Source organism: Natator depressus, chromosome 2 (assembly GCF_965152275.1).
Source record: "Natator depressus isolate rNatDep1 chromosome 2, rNatDep2.hap1, whole genome shotgun sequence".
Classification (NCBI taxonomy): Eukaryota; Metazoa; Chordata; order Testudines; family Cheloniidae; genus Natator; species Natator depressus.
Genome location: NC_134235.1, coordinates 37,718,624 through 37,737,696, shown reverse-complemented (window position 1 = coordinate 37,737,696; position 19,073 = coordinate 37,718,624). Strand labels below are relative to the sequence as shown.

Genomic DNA, 19,073 nt, shown 5'->3' with positions numbered 1-19,073 from the left:
TAGTATGAGATCCAGCTGAAAACTTTAAATCTTTAAAAGAACATTTCAAGCAGTTAATAGATGTTTAGTAATTGCTACTCATCATTTATACCCCTGACAAATCTTTCCCTATTGAAGTTTTTCAGCCAATTTGTATCATATGTACCGTAATTTTCAACTGTCCAGTTATTTAAGTGTTGAGCTATGTGAATTTATTAAAAACAGTGATGTTTATTTCTAAAAAAAGCACAAGTTGTAGATAATTGAAACAGATCAGACTTCAAAGTTGAGATCATGAAAGTGTTGTAAAGCACTTCAAACTGTTAACCCTTTTTAAAAACTGACTAGATCAACATCCACTTCATTTGTGAAGTACTGTCCTGTTCATAAATCCCACTATCAAATTTTGTGATTTTACAGAGACATTTTCCTAGTTTAAACAGCCTTTCCCACCCCACCCCCGTTGCTGTGTGAAAGTGTGAAGCTCTGGGGTACAATCCAGATCAATGAGGGGTTGTGTCACTGCCAGCCCTGCAACCTTGGATGCCTCACAATGCTTTGCTGTTGTAGCTCCCAACCTGGGTCGCTCACAAACAGCATGCAGGTCACACCCTAAGTGTCTGTGTATACATGCAGCCCTTGTCCAGCAGTTCCGATCCCAGCAGCCTGACAGCAACACTCCAGTCGCACTCTGGCTTCCACCAGCCTTGGTTACTACTTCCAGGATCACCCCAACACAGTGATTTCCCCCAAAATGTGTTTTCTGCACTGTCCAGCCCTTTTCTGGATAGGTCAGATATTAGAGGTCTGTTGCCCAATATTCAACTGTTTGTTACTTCAACTGGAGTTACCAAACAGTTCAATCATAAGGATCTGCACACCATACTACAAAGCATGGACAAACACAACACATGGTCAGAAGAATCATCCAGCCCAACTTTGCATTCAATCAGACTCCTGCAAGCTGGCACAGAAGGATTCTTGACAGTCCTCATAGTATCCACCCCACCAGCTTGTGCAAAATATTGGGATCAAAAACCGGTCAAGGATTGGCCAGGTGAAATTCGCAGGGTCTGCAGTGTGCCCTAGAGGCAGCCAAGGAACCTCCCTTGTACCTTTTAAGTAGTTCTTACAACCCAGGGTGCCTCGACTGAGAAAGTTCTCCCTGTAGCTTGGTCCTGTCTGAAATTAGGGACCAAGAACAGCCTTAGCATAATCGCTGGGCATGGACTCATCATTTTAGAGGTTACATTTTGAAGGACTATATATATGAACACTTAAGGACTTGTCTACACAGGGAAAGAAACCTGGAATAGCTAGTGAAAAATAGTTATTGTGCTTTAAATTCACACCTTAACTATTTTCCACTAACTTCCCCATGAATTCCCTGTGTAGACAAGTCCTAAGACCTTTAAATATGTTCTTAGGCATATCAGCAGCCAATGTAGACTCCACAGTGTGCGTTAATAGGCATAACTGATTCCCTTGCTCTTATTTTACATTAACAGCTGCATTCAGCAACTACTGCAGTCTCCAGATCAGCATCAAGGGAAGCTCAGTTAGGAGCATGGAGGCATTGTAGTAGGCTTGCTGCCCTTGATAAGGAAGAGCATAAATGATCATGGCAAGGTATGTGTCCAAGGGAAATGGGTGGTCCTCCCAGATAAATCCAGAGATGGCAACACTGAGCTGCACTCAACCACAGTCACAATATTTAAACCAACACTCTTAACTAATAAAACCTGTATTTTAATGCAAAATAAAATTCTCCAGCTCTAACATTTCAGTAGACTTTTCTATTTTAAAATTTTCTAATTTCAGTTATAAAAATACACAAGAAATGTAAGGTGTTTTTATGTTGCCCTGTCTTCACTTTTTCTTCAAATTTGTAGCAAGTTCTAACTTGAGGGAGCAGTTAACTGGATCTTTCAAACTACAAGATCAAGAATGTTATAATTGTCAAGGAATTAGAAAAATGTGTAAGGTATTGTTAAATTGAAGACTATTTTAATATAATTGATACTTTGCAACATATTTTTATAGGCAGTTCTAAAGAATCTATCACAGATCTTCCTCTCTTATCTTCTCAAAAACACCGTCCTCTTTATTTGGTCTAACCAAAATCCTTTTTCTTGGTATAAAACCAGAGTGAGCTATCTGCAGAGAAACAAATACACAGTTAAATACAGTAAGAGCACACAAATTACAGTAACCACAAAAACCAACAGACATTCAGAGATAAGTATGAACATTAATGCAACTAAAAAAAAGTTTATCAGACATTATCCTATTTTACTGATGCAGTGTATGGCACTTCTAGGTCGGCATTTAGGAGACAATTGCTCATTGGAGCAGGAAACTGCTCCAATGATTAAAACTCATTTACAGTAATGTTTGTTTCAATGCTCTAAAGATGGGACAAATTGGGGCTGCTTTTTATTGGTGTTATGCCTGAATAATAATGTCCCAATCCAGCAAATACTTACAAGTCTGTGCTTAACTTTAGTATGTGAGCAATTTTATTGAAGTTAGTGGGAATAGTCAAATGCTTAAAGTTAGACATGTGGGTGTGACACTGTACCCCAAAGCAATACCCTGAAACCCTCATATTTACCATGGTGATATAATGATATGTTTTGTACAAAGTATGTCTTGTGAGGTATCTTTTTAAAAGTCTTAATCTGTTGAACATTAATATCCTGTTAAATTGTATGTGCAGTCATTGTATGTGGAATTATGAAGTTTTGCTATATGTATGTTACTGAAATATGTTATGAAGTTGGAGACACCCACAACCAGTCTACATCTTAGCAAAGAACAGCATGGAGTTTCCTTCCGCGCAGACTGCCTGTCACCTTGCTCCCAGCTTAAACACTTAAAGTGGGGGACAGGACTATAAAAAGAAGTGGCAGACACCCCTTCTCTCTCTCCCTGCGTGTCTCTGGTTGCACGTCAGACGACAAAGGAAAACAGCCATTGGACTTGGGTGGGAAGGGAGGGGCCTGACCTGAGAGTTTGGCCAGTAATCTGCTGGAGCATATGGTGACAAACTTTGCTTGAATCTAATATAGTTTGTTAAGTTAGGCACCAGTAAGCAGTTTCTCATTATTTTTCTTGTAACCATTTCTGACTTTTATACCTTATTACTTATACTCACTTAAAATCTCTTTGTAGTGAATAAGCTTGTTTTATTTTATCTAACACAGTTGTTTAAGTTGAAGTGTTTGGATAATTATTTAAAATGATAATCTGGCATATTATTTCCTTAAAGGAATGAGACACTTAATATATTTGTGCTATCCAGGAGAGGGCTGGGCAGTACAAGACATATGTTTTGGAGGGAAGATCTTGCACTGGGGAATTGTTCGGGTCACCCTGCAGCATAACTATAGCTACTAAGAGCCAAGGTGTGGCTGGCTGGCTGCAGAACACACAGCCAGAGCTGGGCGTGACTTACATGCTGGAGGCTATTTGTGAGCTGTCCAGGTTGGAGGCTACGGCAGCAAAGCACTACAACGGGCACCCCAAGGCAGAGATGACAACTACTCGGGGCTTGTCTTCACATGCAGCGCTGCAGCTGTGCTGCTGTAGCACTTAAGTGAAGACACTCCTACGCCAAAGCGAGAACTTCTCCTGTTGGCGTAGTTAATCCACCTCTCCGAGAGGCGGCAGCTATGTCAACCGGAGAAGGGTGGATTTTTCACACCCCTGAGCAACGTAGTTATACTGATATAAGTCTGTAGTATAGACCTGGCTTCAGTCTGGATTGTACTCCGGTACGCCACTCACTCACTGACCTGACTTTGTTGGACGCTGGATTTTTTACTCTTCAGGGACTCAGGCATCTCAATCTGCTACACAGAGTGAGTAAATTTAAAACACAGTACACTCAAAGAAAGCAAGTATACAGACAAACCACATTGGGCCTGGCCCAGTTTCCATTGAATCCAATGGGAGCAGGAGCACGCATTAGTTCATTTATTGACACTTTCTTAATCTGGTTCAAAGTCACCATAGCTACTAAATAGTAGTACCAGCAGCAGCTGAAAATTAGCCATCACTGCAACATTTAAAATGTTAGCATACCTCTACTACAAATAATTTAGGGCTTAAAGATTAAATCAGTTTCAAAATTGGTCTCCATCTCCAATTACCCAATGTTTAATTATTAATTGCTTAAAACGGAACATAGAAGTCATTTGTTGCCTTCCTGTCCATTTTAATGAGCATGGTGATATCATAATCCAAGTACTAACCCAGCAGCACACCTGCATTCTCTTCCTGTCACTTCTTAAAGAAAAAGAATTGAACATAACAGCTGTTCTACAATACTGTTAAATTTCAGGAAGTCAGCAAAGGTATTGACATTTATCACTCAGTCACTATAGCTAAGACCGCCACAGAAACACGTCTTGTGGGATAAGTATAAAATTAAAGATTAATTTGGTCAAGGATATATATATGTACTGTAAAGAAGGCCAGAATCAGCAAGTAAAAGAAGTCCATGAGAATAAGTAGTATTAGCTGTAGTGTGGGAAGGATGTATGGTTCCAAAACTAACTAAGAAAATAAAGAGCTCCAGTAACAAGACAAAGAAAAACTGTCTTAAAAGAAATAAGCCCCAACCTTCCCATCGTTCTGCCGGTAAGCAAGGAATGCGGGGACAAGATAAGAAAGGAAAGGCCTTGGGAAGAAAGAAGGCTATAAGTCTTATCTGGATTAAGACTGGAAATAAAAGGGTGAACTGTCTCAAATTTGTTTTTAGGAGAAGTCAGTAATGGCAAGGACATCACTTGTTTGTTAAAGGATATAAAAAGTAAACTCTTAAAGGGTTCATTGCTAATACCTGCCTGACCACATTGGAGCCAACCAATATGGGTCTAATCACTCCTGGGTTTAGCCCATTTGAAAATATCTTAATCATATGCTTATAAATGTTTTGTTACTGCTTGGATGTAGTAAATTGCTTATTAGTTAGGCTTTTAGGCATCTTTATAGCAACTGCATCAATTACCGTTTGGCCTTTGGCGCTATCCCATATTAATAATTACAAATATTATTAATAAATCTAACACCTATAAAAGAAGTTCCTTTTTAAATTTAAAGAGACATTCAACGGTAACAGGGAACTGACTATTAGTCTTTTCACTTTTTAAGTTTACTAAATTTCTCTCTTTTTAAAAAGAGGCCCTCTCTGTCTCAGTGTGAATTTTTCAAAAATTCGGACTGATCACTGCAAACATGGTGAACAAAATGTCTTAGCAGAAAACAAAAATTCAGACAGGACCTGAATCCAGCAAGTGAATGGAGATATACAAGAGTTAAAAGATAAGTGTGCTTTGTCATATGTGATAAAAGTTAAAAGCTAGAGGGGGATGGAGAAAGACTAATATTAAGCACCATTACGATAAAAGGTCATCTTTGAAATCCAGATCACACAATATGTTTTGACAGGTTTCAGAGTAGCAACCGTGTTAGTCTGTATTCGCAAAAAGAAAAGGAGTACTTGTGGCACCTTAGAGATTAACCAATTTATTTGAGCATCAGCTTTCGTGAGCAATAGCTCACTTCATCGGATGAAGTGAGCTGTAGCTCATGAAAGCTGATGCTCAAATAAATTGGTTAGTCTCTAAGGTGCCACAAGTCCTCCTTTTCTTTTTACAATATTTTTTGTGACATTTCCACCACCCTATCAATTCCATCTACAGTAAAAATACTGGAAACTGCAGGAGCCTTTTCTACACTGTGGATGCCACTGATGCAGCTGAATTGATGGTAGCAGCAATGGGAATTTCATTCCCATAAAAATTCCCTAGCATAGACAAATGAGAGTCACTGGCCAGCTGCCATATATTTGGGCACCAAGAGATGCAGATAGATAGCTTTGCTCACCATTTCTTTGTCTCCTTTGGTTGTCTTCATCAGCTGTTCTGATATTATCTTTTTTAAGCAGCTACTCAGTAGAAATGCCTACACAGATAAACAGAATATATTCTAGTTTCTTTTGTTAAAGATTTACTCAACCTTATTTCCCCTTCCACTTTTCCTGGTAACTACTGAACTATTACTTACCTAATCTGGTTAATTTTACCATGTGTTTAAAACATTTATGATCATCGAATTAGTTGTAATACAATCTCACTGTGACTAAACCCGGACACCACCACTTAGAAAATGTAGGGTCGGTGTCTTTATTGTGGGTTCTGTACCGCAAGTTATTCTCTTATAATTACTCCCATTTTGTGCCGCTAAGGCAGCTGAACTACATTAAAGGCTGGTTTAGGCAAATTGCACTGGTAATGACAATACCAAATTAAGTATCGACCATACTTCTAACACACCTTAGACTTGAGTTTCAGAAGTGCTGAGAACTCAAAACTTCAAACGGAAATAAATGGAAGCGGCAAGTGCTCAGCACCTTCAGATTCCCTTGTGTCTACATGCAAAAATTGTTGCAACAATGCAAATGTTGACAGTGTGTTGCAATTGCGTGGAGCCAGTCTCATCGCCATTGCGCACTGCATGGTTACAGTGGTAGTGTGAACTTAAAGCAGTGGGCATGGCAGCACCACCAGTTCTATTGGGGCCAGATGCTAAGCCCATCAAAGTCTATGGGAGTCTTTCCATTGACTTCAGTGGGCTTTAGATCAAGCCCTGGGGTCCTCCCAGCACCTTTTCAGGCTATATTTTCTTCTTCTCACTTTTGAAGAAAGGAATGCAGTTTTCCTACTTACAGGAGCCTAGGGGCAGCTCTAGTTAACAAATTCAGGAGGAAAATTAACAATGAGGGAATTTCAGTTTGGCTGCTCTCTTCCCATAACAGTGACCAAAGTGGTAAGCCTCTTGGCTTGTGAATATGGGGGTGATTCATGTTCTTTTAAAACTCTGAGTAGCAACAAAATAATGAGCTGCTACATAAGTGGGTGGACAATACAGAGTCATATTGGAATGCAGAAACAATGCGTGAAAAATTAAGCATTCTGATTTCATTTGTAAGTTCTTATCTGCTATTAATTTTGGCAGGTTTGGGGTGGGGGGGAAGGAAAGGGAGGAGAGAGGAGGAGAAAGAAGAACACACCACATTCCCTTTGTCCTCCCCCCCCTTTTTTTAAAGCCAAGTACTAGGGATGGGCCGTACCAAGACCCCCAGATTCAACACCCCCCCCCCAAAATCTGGGTTCTTTCATATCCAGCTCAGAGTTTTGCAGCTGTAGTGCATAACTGTATATTGGCTACTTCTCTTTCTGAACACCTTTTTCTTTGAACCAGAGACCTGATGGGTGGGGTGGGACACTATTGAAGTACTGTGGAAAAAGGGATTTTTAAAAATTGTTATGATTTACAATATGCTGGTGTAGATTTATATCTACCATGTACCTATTTTGTATTTAACATGGTCTTGAGTGGAATATTCATGTGCATCATCTACCACGTGGAAGATAGGGTCTAGTCATTAAGCATTTCCACCACATTAAAATTTGTGACTATCCACTGGGCTAGTAAATAAAAAAAGAAGACTAACACCTCTGCATACCATGCCAGGCTTGCAGCCCAGTGCAGGGCAATTTCTCTTGCCAACCTCAACCCTCTCTCTGGGGAGAAGTATTTGAGCTCCCATGTAAGTCTGTCGTTAGACTGAACGGGCAGAGACACAGCAGTTGTCCAGTTATAGGAGCCACACAAGCACTGAAGAGTAAATTCCAGCTCCATTGGCTAGCAGCCTACATTTCACCAAAGGCCTTTTTCATTACTGCCCTGATGCTAACCTGTTTTGTGTAAAAGACGATCCATCTCCATGAGTCCGAATCATTGTACTCAAACCTGAGCTCTAGGGTCTGCTCATGTCCTTGGTCTTTTGGCTGTGTAATAGCACCCTGAAGAGGAAGAAAAGAAACTACCACAAAGAGGTATTAACTCAGAATCATGGCTGGACTCTCCAGTCAGCCAGGTTCAGTTTGTGTGGCTTACAAGGCAAAAGTGAATTTGAAGCAGATGGAGATCTGTACTGGAAGAGTCGCCCTGCGAAGGGTGAAATCTCCAGGAACATAAAGTTGACTCAGGTGGCTCTGCTACCTCATGCCAGTTCCGCTGTTCCACTCCACCTTCTAGCTTAAAGGAAGACAGCTGAAGGTACGTACGCCGGGGCAAGGTATCTGAGAATTAGGGAGCTCTGACCAGTTCCCTGACAGCCTTAATCTCACATAGGAAAAAAGTCATTTTGAATTAAATGTGTTGAAATATTTGGAGAGGTGCAATGTCAACAAGGTACTTACTAGAAAAGTGACCTGCCAGCACCTCACCCTGTTGATCTTGAAGCTGACTTCTTTGGTCTGGTTACTAGGTAACTTTATGCAGCAGCTGATCTCATTATTTCCTACATGAACAGCAGCAGAACAGCCTACTTCTGGATAGTCACAGGTGCAGGGATCAAGCTGTATGTATCCATAGTGCTGCACTTCCTGAACCAGCTCTAGAAACTGCACCAGAAACACAGAATCAGAAAGTGATGAAAAATAGCGTTCTACATGATCTTCTGTACAGAGGCAGTTGTGATCTAGTAACTAAGCAAGGCACAAGGAACCAAGACCCGATTTCTAATCCCAGCTCTACCAAGTCACTGTGGCCTTTAAGTCACCTATAGACCTGGAAAAGTTTTTCCATCTGAATTTTTTTTTTTCCACTAAAAATGCAGATTCGGCAACATCAAGCCATCTTGTGAATTGGTGTAAAATTCACCAAATTGTTTCAGTCAAACCCCCTCCCCATCTGAAACAATGGAAATGTTTTATTCTGACATTTTTTAAATTAAACTCATTTTTTTTGCTTCAGAAAAACTTTGTTTAGAAATTTCCTTCACTTTTATTAAACATTAATAGTATTTAATAATGCTCATAATTGAAACATTTTGTTTTGGAGTGAATTAAATGTTTAACCCAAAGAATTTTCTTCAATTTTTTGGAATTGCAGTGAACCAAAAAAATCCATTATTCACCCAGCTCTAGTCATCTGGTGTCTCTGTAGCTCAGTTTATCTGTAAAATGGGTCTGAAAGTCACACAGGGAGAGAGAGAGAAGGGATAAATACAGAACGTTATGATGCCATTTTTCCAGAGTCACTTTTCAGAGAAAAACCAAATTAAATATATGTGGGGGCTGCAGCCTCAAGGGTCTTCATCCTGAAATATATTCTTTCAATAGATTTATATCATTTTAAAAGAGCACTTTACCTTCATTTTGTTTGCTGCTTTTTGTAGCAATTCCAGTTTCTGCAACTGTCCATCTGTGGGTTTGACCCAATTCTTCTCAATTTCCTGTAGTGCCTTATTTAGAAAAGTTAGTAAATTTTAACTAAAAAAAAAAAAGGGGTGGGGGAGAGAGAGTATTTCCATCTGCCCTTTACTGTGCGTGTGGGGAAGATATCCCAACATCTTTTAAAACATGCGCTCAGAATTTTGGACAGCTGCACACAACTTTTAGTCTATTCAACCCTCAGTCCCTGCACCAAAATGGTTTCCAGTTCAGCGTTGCCCAACATACCTGCAAGTCCCTGACCTCTGGCTATGAAAAGCGGTATCTATCGTTACTCTGTCAACCTGCTGGTTTACTTGTGCAGAACATGGTTCCAGTACACAGAGGAAATGTAACAACTCATGGAATGATGGGTCACAACTACCAATTTTAAAAATAAAATGAGCAAGCAAAAATGGTAATTAATCATGACACTGAAGGACCTCCCAGCACAATATAGTGGTAAGGACACTGGAGCCCTGTCTACACTACAGTCTCCACCAATACTATCACGGGTGAAGCTGCGCAGAGGGTGAATTACAACCATGAAATTTGCTAACAGAGATTGCTTAAGACGATGCACGTGCCAGGTTTGAAGCCTTTTGAGTTGAGTTCTCAATAGAGAAAGGAGGAGTGTGAAAGTTATTATGGATATTTATTTTTTTCTACCTTCAGATAAAACAGAAGAAGCCTAGTGGAGTTTTATGAAATCTTCCAAAATAACTACCAGGAGACATTTTAATCCTTAACTGATAATTTTTTTTTTTTGGAGAAAACAGTATGTAGTGGTAGTATTCAGTGTGGAAGTGTAATCTCAGCCTTAAAGCACTAGCACACAATAGCACTGACGTATATTGTCATGAGAAGCAAACGGACCAGGGTCTAAATACATCCCCTTTATGCATGGAATAATTACTTACACTAAACAGAATTTGCAAACTAGACAGTGTTATTTGTACACGAAAAATTCTCATAGAACAAGTTCATCCATAGTTATTTCTTTTGTTTTTAAATCATAAAAAAAGAAAAATACAAGATAGAAGTACCTGTCCATACTTAATATTCAGATAACTTGCACTATTTAAAACATAGTGCGTACATTATTAGAATGGAAGACACATTTTGGGAATTAGCTTTTAGAAGTATCAGGAGTTTTCTTCTTTTGTTACCTGCATATAGAGTAAGTTCACTGAAGCTGTACAGTCCATTAACATGTTATCAAGAGAGGGATCCATATACCTGACAAATGCAAAAATATTAAAAGTTACATTTCTAAGCACAACAATTAGCATTTCCATTCAGCAATAAATATGCACTTGGGAGTACAACCGAACAGTAATAGACACAGAAAGATCCCACTACTCACAAAGTAATAAAAGAAAGCAATATGTCACACCTTTGAAATTACACACCTGTCAAGTATGTAAAAAAATTACTCTTTACAGCATTGTAGCAAATAGACTGCGGTATGAAATAAATTAAATTGCTCATCTGCTATTATCACAGTAATATGGAAAACAATGATTTAGAATCCAAGTGTTAAAAAACTCCATTAAATATTTCTCTTGCATGTGTCTAAAACCTAGGGCTTACCTACATGGGGAAGTTTAGTGGCAGAACTATACCAGTACAGTTATACTGCTATAACTTCCTGTGTGGACACTTTTATTCCAGTCTGAGTGCCTTTTTGTGATTTAGTTTACGCTACTTCCAAATACACATACGCTAAACCACAAAAAGGCACTCAGACTGGAATAAAAGTGTCCACACGAAGTTATAGCAGTATAACTGTACTGGTATACAGGGCCATCCCTAGCAATTCTGGGGTCCTACGCAGCCTCCCCCTGCACGTGGGGGGGAGGCAGCCTGTGCAGGGGAGGGGAGGGGAGGGGAGCGGGGGGGGGCTGGCCCCAGGGCTCTGCAGGGGGGAGGTCCAGGCCTCCACGGGGGGGCAGGGCTGGCTTGGGGGGAACCACCCCCCAGCACTCACCGACGGTGCGGCTGGGGCCAGGTCGCTGCACTTCCTGCCGCCGGTGAGTGCAGGCCCAGCCCTGCTGCATTCCTCAAGGGAGTGGGGGTGGGGGTGGGGCTGGGGCAGAGCAGGGGTGGAAAGACGCAGGGCTGGGGCGGGGTGGGAAGAGGTGGAACAGGGGCTGGAGCGGCACACAGCTGCACAGGGCACCAGGAAATTTGGTGCCCCAAATATCCTGGTGCCCTACGCAGCTGCATAGTTTGCATATGGGTAAGGACGGCCCTGCTGGTATAGTTCTGCTACTAAATTTCCTCACGTAGGTAAGCCCTTATAAACTGGAGAACTTAACAGAAGGGCTTAGGTATGCCAAGCTTCAGTCCAGTTACATTTAAAATTGACAAGTTACAAGTGTCTGAAAGTATTTTTATATAGCTCAGTGACAGACACTTAAGCATAATGGCACTGCTATAATTTGGGTCTTTTGTGATCTAATATTTATCAATGAGATCTTTAAAGAAAATCTCCAAAAACAACCCCCCTATCTCCTGCACATACTGCAACTTGCAGCTCAGAACCCCCGCCCCCCCTATTTTTCTTTTAGAAGATACAATGCCTCATATAAAACAAAACAAAACAAAACAAAAAACAAACATTAACTAAAGCAAAGAAAATAAGTATAAAAGGTTTCCTTTATTGGTGGCTTTGGCAAAAAAAGACACCCAACAAACCACAGAACACACCTGAATCTATAGATTTTGAAAGTGTTCAAGAGTAATTGGCTGATCGCAGTAGTGAACATTCCATCAACAACTGTTACAGGACCATATACACTGCTCAGTTCCAAAATTACACTGAGCGGTCCAGAGACCAGCAGTTAGGAACCATTATGTTCCTTTAAAAAAAAAAATCAGCTTTATATGTTAGGCTTTCAGGCCAAACACACAGAATTTAAGTTGTGGGGATTCTCTTCTCTAGTACATTTATAATTTTAATGCATCTTCCAAATTTCTCTTCAGCTTCCAGCTCACCATTTTCTGATCCCAATTGTACAGTCTGACTCTTTCATACTCTGAAGACTCACGTAGGGAAGTTCAAATTCTGCCACTTTTTTCACCACTGGGGGCAGGGTGGGTGGGGAAAAAAAAAAAAAAGAAGAGACAAATAAGCCTGATTGGTTGAAACCCCACTGAAGCAGCAGAACGGCTATTTTAGTATTTCAGTAAGTGCTCCAATTCAACACATGTTATATAAAAGAAAGAGGACATCACAAAAACAAATTATAAAAAATGGTTGGTGACAGTCATGTTGTTTAGACACTCCCCACCCCAACCCCTTTACCTAATCTTTAAGGAGCAATATATTAGTGTCTCCTTATTCTATTTTATATTAATGCAAGGAGCGCAAGTAAGGAGCACTAAACTGAGGAATCCAGGAAAGGAGATTTAAGTTAGTGATCTCAAATAACGCTGAGCTCTTAGGGGCAGCTGCAAATATGGGAGGCAAAAGAAATGTTTTGTGATTTGGATATACACTAATAGGGTTGTGGCTCTTTAAGTTATTCATTGCTTGAATGAAACAGAAGACAAACACACTATGACTAAGGTGCAATAAGGAATACAAGTCACCTTAGAGGTGACTGCTTTCAATAATAAGTTTTCCAAACATAAAATTAAGGGCCTGATCCTGCAAGTGCTTATTCCTGTGCTTAGTCCCCAATTCAGCAACGTAATTAAACACGTGTAACTTTAAGCGTGCGAGTATTTAGGCGTTTCTTTAAGGTGGTTTGACTCTGGGGGTTATGCTGCAGCTTGGCAGGTTTTATCGTCCACCAGTGATTGACGTACGTGTGTGTGTGTATATATATATATATATGTAAGCAGTTTGTACACGTACTTGGAGAACTCAATATGTCCATTTTTATAAAGTTTTAAAGTAAATAAAATTGCAATATGTGGAAAATGTATTCCAATATGCTATGTATTTTTATACTACAACACAATTTAGAGATAAGTTCATTTCTGAATATGGCAAATAGGATATAAATAAATAACTATAAAACACATCTTACCTAGATGTGTTTTATAGTTAAGTGTAAGATTCCAGGATTGCCTCTGGCTGTGTCTCACACTGAAGCCTAGAACTTCTGCTGAGTCAGTGTGAAGCAATGGAAACAACTACAAGCCTGGCTGAGAGCAATTTTTGTTCAGAATGTCAACAGGTTGGTATGTGTGGTCTGTTACTGTCCAATTTTTAAGTTCTCAGCCACTTGGACTTTATGAATTACACTAGTGAAACAGTAAGGCGTGTCTCCATGCCATTGTTACACCCTTAATCGCAAGGCTCTGCTTTTCAGTATAAACATTGTTTATTCTAGGAATACAAAATCTTTTGCTTTAGGAGTTTCTTGCAGACAGAGATCTCCTCAGAGCCCAGCTACAAACAGCCTCCTCCTGCATCAGCACATATTCTGAACACTCCAGGCCAGGGTTGGGAAAACTTTTTGGCCAGAGGGCCACATCTGGCTATGGAAATTGTACACCGGGCCATGAATGCTCCCAAAATTGGGGTTGGGGTGCGGGAGCAGGTGAGGGCTCTGGCTGAGGGTGCAGGCTCCATGGTGGGGCCAGAAACGAGGAGTTCAGGGTGCGGGAGGGAGCTCTGGGCTGGGGCATGGACGGTAGGGCATGTGGGGGGGGGGGGTTAGGGCTCCGAGCTGGGGGATGAGGGTTTTGGGGTGCAGGAGTGTGTTCTAGACTGGGACTGAGGGATTCAGAGGGCGGGAGGGTGATCAGGGCTGGGGCAGGAGGTTGGGGCATGGGGGGAGTGAGGGCTCCGGCTGGGGGTGCAGGCTCTGGGCTGGGGACTAGGGGTTTCTATCACCATAACAAATATATACACAACAAATATTTTTATATTTAGTAATTTTGAATATGACTTTATAAAACATCATCTATTCCAGGGACCTCATATTGTGCCAAGAGTCCTAGACCATTGTAATATCAGAGGTAATTAGACAAATCACCACCCTAACTCTACAGCTAATTTGCATGCAACAATTTCATTGGTTGTATGAGGGAGAATGCACAGATCGGTTACTTGGCCCAACTGCCACACATGCAATAGCACAGACTTTCAGCTACTACTCATGTAGTAAAAGCTGGGGATTCCACATTCAGCATCACATTCATCCTTCCACATCCATAAAAGCAAGACCTAGTTAAGACAGAGAAATGATAAAAAAAAATAACCATATGTAGTGAATCTTAGCAGCGATAGTTGCACTACAAACCCATCAAGAGATTGAACACCTGTCATGACCCTAACACCCAGAAATCATTCAGCCTTAATTTTACATATATTTTTAAAAAATAAAATAAAATCTAGATCACTGTAAAAGGTACTTCTACAGCACTTTTTTTGTCTATGGACCTGAAAATACTTTCAGGAGAGTATCATCATCACTATTTTGCAGTCTGGAAAACTGAGGCAGAGAGAGGTTAAGTGACTTGTCCAAGGCCACACAGAATCACTAACAGAGTCAGGTATCAAATTCAAGGGTGAAATCCTGACCCCACTGAAGTCAACAAGAGTTTCACCACTTACTTCAATGGGGCCAAGATTTCAACCCAGATTTGAGTCCCAGTCCTGGGTTCAGTCCACTAGATTACAGCTGCCCAAATGGAGGGAGGGGTAGAAGGCATATATGTATCACCAACCCATATTGAACAAAAAAAAAAAACACAGTACTCCAAGAGACTTCTACATTTTGTGAGCACAGAGAATCACACCCTAGATTTAGGGCACATCTAGTTCCATCACTGTTATGACCTTTCTATGTTTATCAATTAAAAAGTGAAAGAGTGGAATATGAGGGCATAAACAAAAGCAAATTAGGGACTTCATTTTATAAAGGGGATAGAGGGGGAAATCTTCCAACTGTTCAGATCTGAGTTTGAGATTATATAAACAGTTTTTACTTCAAAGTATAACCATATGCAGAGAAGCCTGAAATAAAGCCAACCTCGCTCAATATTTACCAAAACAACCCACACAATAGTTACCAAGTTACTATATGCCTTGTAAATTAAATGCAATGCAAACTGTGCTTATAGGCAAAGTCCACTATGCTATAGATAACCCCAACCCACCTGTGATCCTCTGTGCCCCTCATGATTGCTGGGCTACATATAGAGATTGATGAACTTCCAGCCTTTGAGCTAACAGAAATGGGTCTTTTAGCTCAAGCATCATAGATTCATGCTTTTAGATCCGATCCCCACTGGCAATGACCCACCCAAGGGTGCGTTATGTGACTGCACATGGCTTACCAGAGAGAACTCCATTGCTGTGATCTTGAATAAAAAATAAGCTAAAATATCCTATTAATTCTCTTGACAGCCCCATCTTGTATGAGACAACCTTAAAAACAAAGAATGAAAAAGGAAGTCACCTATACATCCGAACATGAATTTATACGAGGTCTGGTCACTGGCAATTAATGCAGCTTCAAAATTGTTTTTTTTAAACTGTTCCTTTATCCCTCTAGGCAGAAGCAGCTGTTAAGACCTAAATTTCAACCCTCCACAGTCTTGCTAATGACAATGCATGAGAAAGAAAGACCTACCCAGCTTGACTCTCAGAAGTAGATTCTGTTTTGCTATGGCCCCTTTACATCATTTGGGTGGCATAAAGGGGCCTTAAAGGGGGAATGGCCCCCAGCTCCACTGGCAAAGAATGTAGGAACAGCCCTGTGCCAGCCCTGCTCCCCAACCTCAAGTGCAGGACATGTGACGAGGAAGGGAATGGAAAGTGTAGGATGGAAGAGGAGCTGAAAACACTCCACTCTGCCTATTTTCTGCTTCAGGCATTGGAAATCAGAGCTTAACTTAAAGCTGCCAAAGCCTACCCCCCACCATTCCCACACTCGATGGGTACCACAGAACCTCCTGGGCTCACAGGGAAAAGAGTAAAAAAAGGTGTCCCTTTTACTTATGAGCAGCCCATTTGATCAGGAAGTCACTGAGATGCAACTGTGGAGAGGCAAGGACATGGAAAAGCTTTCACCAGGAAAATGATTTCTCCATAGTTCAGTTGCTGGGTGTGTGAGTTGGCATAAGAAACACAGTGGGAGAAGCAGGACTTGTTTGGTCTGAACACAAGGTGGAAGTACAAGTTTTCAGAGTGCCTTTAGAAGGCACCAATTCCACAAACACTTCCAGTTGAGAGATAGCTGGAGCATAAAATCACTTCCCCCCAACCCTAATTTAGAGCACTAGAATAAATGTTCAGAGGGCCAGGCAAAAAAGACCCTGACCAGGACTAACTTTCACCCTATATGTTCTTGAACCAAAATCCCATTAACTTGCTACCTGAAATTGCAAGGCAGCACTACACAGTGTCAGAAACTCATCACTTAGTACAGCATCTCACATTGATCCAAATGAAGCACCTGCTTCTATTCAACACACTTCTCAGAGATACCCAATGTGAAACACTCAGTCAGTATTGAGCTTAATTTTCTAATTCTTGGATCAAGGCATACCCCAGTAAACATTACTCCAAACCCCTGTGGACTGTATACTAGTAATTGGGAAGCTACTGGGGGAATGTGGTGAGACAAATATATAATGAGGAAAGCTCACACATGCCCCTAAGCCTGTCCCACGCTAAAGGGAACCAAAGAACAGGCAGCATTTACAGTGTCAATGAATTATCAGAATCATTGCTGTTTGCCTGTAGTGACATAAGTGTACATGGCACTTTATTGTGAAGTGTACCCAAAGTACTGTTGCAGAAAGAGTGGCACCAGCCTGAAGAGGATCTGGCCCTTAAACAGGACAGACAAGGGCATCAGAACAATAAGCACGAGTGCTTAGATAGCAAGATATTTTTATGGAGAGATGGGATTGAAGATGCCAGTGACAAAGCAGGAAGCTACCGTCATGCTGATATAAATCTGAAGGGTATGTGTTTTTTGGATTAACTGATTTTCTTGTTCGCCTTTTTTTTTTTTTTGGCAACTAAGCAGTGAAAAGCTCCAAAGGTAGAAAGAGGCTTAACAAACTTGAGCACGATGCTGTTCAAAGGGGTAGGGGAAATCATTGTAGGAGGCCGTGTGGAATTCATTTCACTCACATGATACAGAACTGCTAGAATGATGTTGTGTGGCCAGGCTGAACCACTGGGCCAAACTAGCTGTTAATGAAAAGAAACTAAAGTGAGAGAAATCTTTACACAAGGCAAAGCAGCTGCTCAGCTGCAGAGTGCTTTACTTAAGAAACATGATCTGGCCAGTATTTGGGCAGTTCTCTGTGCTATATCAGGGACTTTGCTTGGAGAAGAGATTTCGTGCTCTCAATTCTTGGACCCATGATGAACAGGGATATTAGAGGCAATGATAATATGTGTGGCGAAGATGGTGGAGAGACTTCATTAGACAGAGTAGCACCTGAAGGCCAGACTGCATTAATTCTTTGCTCAGGATGGTGAGCAGTTATGTGCACAAATAATCCCACTGAGGTCAATGGGAGTACTGGTGTACAACTGCTCACCAACCTCACGCAATCTGGCTCTCTGTGTCCCCTGCAGCAGCGACAGTGGCTATTGGGGAAGTACCATCCATATTGTTACACACTCTCCATCTCTGGCTAGAGAATGTTGGAGGATGAAGCTCACAATGTGAAGGGGATGAGAAAATAGAAATCAGGCAGATGGCAGTAGTTTGGCTTCTGTTACCAAGAAGAGAAAAAAAGATTACAGGCCAGCAACTCAAGCCACCCTATCTATAGCAGGCCTATTGACATCTTTGAATTAAAAAAAAAAAAAAAAAAAGATGTTACAACCCAGTTCAGACTCTCTCTGTTTAAACAAATTTTGGCTGCTAGCGTGTGCAAGACCAAAACTTGTAACTATTTACTCGTGGTATGGTAGCAAAATCTAGACACCTCAGCCCCATTGTGCTAGGCACTGAACAAAAAGAGACACTCGTTATCCTAAAAGGTCTACATACTTACTATACAACAGGTAGATACAAGACGGATAGAAAGAGGGAGCACCAGGAAAAAAAAAGAGTGGGCATCAGTCAGCGAGATACGTAGATTGTAGACTCCTACTGGAGAGGCAGGAACCTCTGTTCCTTTTGTTCCGTGTCTGTACAGCGCCAAGCACAATGGGGTCCAGATCCATAACTAGAGCTCCTATGTGCTAGGATAGTAACAATAGGTGTGTTAGCACACCAACAGTCTTAAACTATATTTAAGCCAAATGTAAAACACTGGCTGGCAAGACAATGTTTATGCAGATTTTGCCTGAACTATATTAAAACAAGCTTTTTAAAAAACAAAACACCAATTCTCTAATCGTCTTAGATGGCCTCCTGTCCACAGGGCCAAAACAGCTGCCTTTGGAGATGAAAAGAGCTGCAGGGATGTTGAGTGGGTGAGGTTAGGGGCAGAGAAAAAAAAAAGCTGATTAATATAAAAACTTTAAGAAACTTATCTACAGAATTAGTAAACAATGCCAAGTGTACGTTTTTTTCACATATTCCCTCAAAATAGGCATTTTTGCCAATGTCCTGCTAAAATATGAGGGAAAGCATCTCAACTCTTCACACACTTTTCCTTAAATTTACAAGTTTCAGCAGTATTCCATTTAGAAACCCATTACCTCTAGTACTCTTTCAGCAGTGTCCGATGTCTGGATATCAAGCCTAACATTCCTTCCATCAGCCAGGTAAACATCCAGAGAGGCTCTCTGTGTCTGGATCTTAAATGTATCCTGTTAAAGTGAAATATGAATGTGTTTTATTGCTGCCCTCCTTATTAGAGCCCTACTGA

The 19,073-nt window shown here is 40.8% G+C and overlaps 1 protein-coding gene across 4 annotated transcripts in view; it reads right to left on the bottom strand.

Annotated features, from left to right (window-relative positions):
• Positions 1 to 1,752: 1,752 nt before the first annotated feature.
• The window catches only part of SNX31 (sorting nexin 31), a 64,470-nt gene continuing 47,149 nt past the window's right edge, over positions 1,753 to 19,073 (bottom strand). For 2 of the 4 annotated variants that reach the window (XM_074942992.1, XM_074942989.1), the window contains exons 5-14: positions 18,904 to 19,014; positions 15,567 to 15,657; positions 12,267 to 12,354; positions 10,436 to 10,505; positions 9,206 to 9,298; positions 8,253 to 8,456; positions 7,746 to 7,853; positions 5,872 to 5,949; positions 3,777 to 3,833; positions 1,753 to 2,136 (exon numbers count right to left, since the gene is read on the bottom strand). In XM_074942992.1, the coding sequence (XP_074799093.1) occupies positions 2,041 to 2,136; positions 3,777 to 3,833; positions 5,872 to 5,949; positions 7,746 to 7,853; positions 8,253 to 8,456; positions 9,206 to 9,298; positions 10,436 to 10,505; positions 12,267 to 12,354; positions 15,567 to 15,657; positions 18,904 to 19,014 (996 nt within the window). In that variant the 3' untranslated portion in view covers positions 1,753 to 2,040. The remainder of the gene's footprint in view (positions 2,137 to 3,776; positions 3,834 to 5,871; positions 5,950 to 7,745; positions 7,854 to 8,252; positions 8,457 to 9,205; positions 9,299 to 10,435; positions 10,506 to 12,266; positions 12,355 to 15,566; positions 15,658 to 18,903; positions 19,015 to 19,073) is intronic. The other 2 variants (XM_074942990.1, XM_074942991.1) reach the window with 2 other exon arrangements.